At 44.8% G+C, this 2,500-nt stretch overlaps 1 protein-coding gene across 1 annotated transcript in view; it reads right to left on the bottom strand.

The window, feature by feature from the left end:
* LOC143283033 (pyridoxal kinase-like) overlaps nt 1-1,114 on the bottom strand; it is a 20,314-nt gene extending 19,200 nt beyond the window's left edge. The window contains exon 1 of the mRNA XM_076589033.1: nt 918-1,114. Within this exon, the coding sequence (XP_076445148.1) occupies nt 918-1,010 (93 nt within the window). The 5' untranslated portion in view covers nt 1,011-1,114. The remainder of the gene's footprint in view (nt 1-917) is intronic.
* Between the last annotated feature and the right edge of the window lie 1,386 nt (nt 1,115-2,500).

Below are 2,500 nucleotides of genomic sequence, written 5' to 3'. Positions count from 1 at the left end.
GTTCTGGGTCACATGGTCCCGACCCTTAAAAAGACCTCAGGGTACTGGTTTGTGGGGAACGTGCGCTGATAAGGGAATAACAGACTAACTGTCAACGGAAGAAAAAAAGACTGAAAAAACACCAGTCAGCATTTCTATTAGGCTGCCTTGCGCAAATATTCCCGAAGGATTTTCATTTTTAAATATGTGTTGTTACTGATTTATATTTTACTTGGTTTACGGCTTACCATCGATCCAACTAAAAAACTCAGTGAAACTTGGAAGCAAACCGGCGTCTAACCTCCTTTCACCCCCCCCCCCCCTCACATGACAATCTCCCCAACTTTATCACATATTAAATATATATATATATATATCATGAATTTATATTTCAAATATATTTATTCATTGACTCGTTTCATTTGTTTATTTTATTTTATTTTTAAAATTTTTTTTTACTTTCTGCATTTTGAGAACGAACTTCAGAATGAGACTGATGGGCAGTCGACGTACATGGGACTGGATAGACAGGAATGGTCGGCAGGCAGACTGAGAGAGAGACAGAGAGACAGACAGATGAAAGACTTAGACAGGTAGCTAGACTGATAGCTAGATTGACAAATAAGATACACATAATCATCGTCGGGAAAGAAAAGGGAGAGAATTGAGGCCGGAACTTGATGGGAAGGGAATGGGTGGCAGGGGTCACAGACTTCTACACCGAAAAACTCCGTGGGTACAGAAGGGGCGGTTGAATGTTATTTCGGCAATATCCACAATTTTCCCCCTCAAGACGGAATGAGTAGTGTTCACAACAAGGCATGGACGTTCGTAACTCCGTCAGTCACACAGAGGATTCGAGCCCCGAGAGGGGGAAGAAATGTGGATATTGTCGTTATTTCCAGAATCTGACATAATATCCTTACTAACTGACTGACCTGCAAAGGAAAGACTGCAGTTTTGTTGCCGACATAACCCCAGACGACGGAACTTTGGATGGATAACACTCTCCGCTCACACCTCCCCGCCATCTTTACCAGACAGCCAGGACTGGCCACTATCGCTTTGCTTATGCGGCTACAGTAACACGTGTCAGTTTAACACGACGTGCTCCAGTCATGAGTTCACAAAAACGTGCAAGCTGTGCGCATGATTCCGAACTATCTTCAAAAATAGGTCAAAACAAGAGGCGCTTGAAAAGAAAAGAAAAATGTGTGGAAATATTCTGGTTTGTCGGGCCAGAAGATGAAAATAATCGTCAATTTATTACATGAAAGTGTGTTAGTATTGCGGCTTGGAAGAGAAGATATTCATAGTTCGGCTCCAAGGAAAAAACAACAACAACCCAGACATATGATTAAAATGGCAACACGCACACACACCGTGACACTGGCACGCACACACACACACACACTCACATCATCACACTACACACACACACAAACACACACACACACACAGACCTCCACGCACCTCCCCTCACCCCCTACTTCTCACACACACCGCCGTGCACTGACACACACACACACACACACACACACACACACACACACACACTTTCTCTCTCTCTCTCTCTCTCTGTCTCTCCAGTCACACACACACACACACACACACACACCGTGACACATCTATCTATCTCAGTCATATATGGCATACATGCACATCAGTTCACCGGCATACACTGACGCAAGCGACACACACACACACACACTGGCATACACACTGACACTGACATACACTGTCACACACGGCACACTGGCATACACATACACACACTGACACACACACACACACACACACACACACACACACACTGACTCACACATATACACACACACACACTGACACACACACACACACACACACACACACACACACACACACACACACACATATTTAGCACAACAGACACTGCATGAGGAGTTGCGACACAAAGTTTACGACCCAGCCTCGCAGCACAAAAAAAGAAAAATCAGGCGCGCGAGCACAAAATGGGGAACATACAACGGGGAGGAATGAAGAGCTGACTTTAGCCATAGCTCTCTTTTGCGTCGAAAATCGAATACAATTCATACGAATGCTTTTCTATGTGAGGAAGAATTCACTGAATCCTATCAGCTGTTATTGACTCCATGGATGTTTTTAGGTGGTCTCACTCACACAGATGCATCTCTCTCTCTCTCTCTTTAAAGTCTGTGTGTGTGTGTGTGTGTGTGTGTGTGTGTGTGTGTGTGTGTGCGTGAGCGCGCGAACATGTGTGTGTGTTTGCATGTATGTGCATGGATTGATGAATAGAATGGACCAAACGTACACACACACACACACGTGCGCGCGCACACATACATACACATATTAACTTGTGCGACCACACACACACACACACACACTCGTACGTTTAATATCACTCAAAGGGAAAAGAAGTGAAATTAAAGAAACCTGACAATGGTACACATGTGTTATAGTGTGCCAGCAGTGTCACCCCCCACCACCCACACTCTGTCCCCCTCCCCCCCCCCCTTCT

Source organism: Babylonia areolata, chromosome 6 (genome assembly GCF_041734735.1).
Source record: "Babylonia areolata isolate BAREFJ2019XMU chromosome 6, ASM4173473v1, whole genome shotgun sequence".
NCBI lineage: Eukaryota > Metazoa > Mollusca > Gastropoda > Neogastropoda > Buccinidae > Babylonia > Babylonia areolata.
Note: the sequence above shows the minus strand (reverse complement) of the source record. Positions and strands in the feature narration are given on the sequence as shown.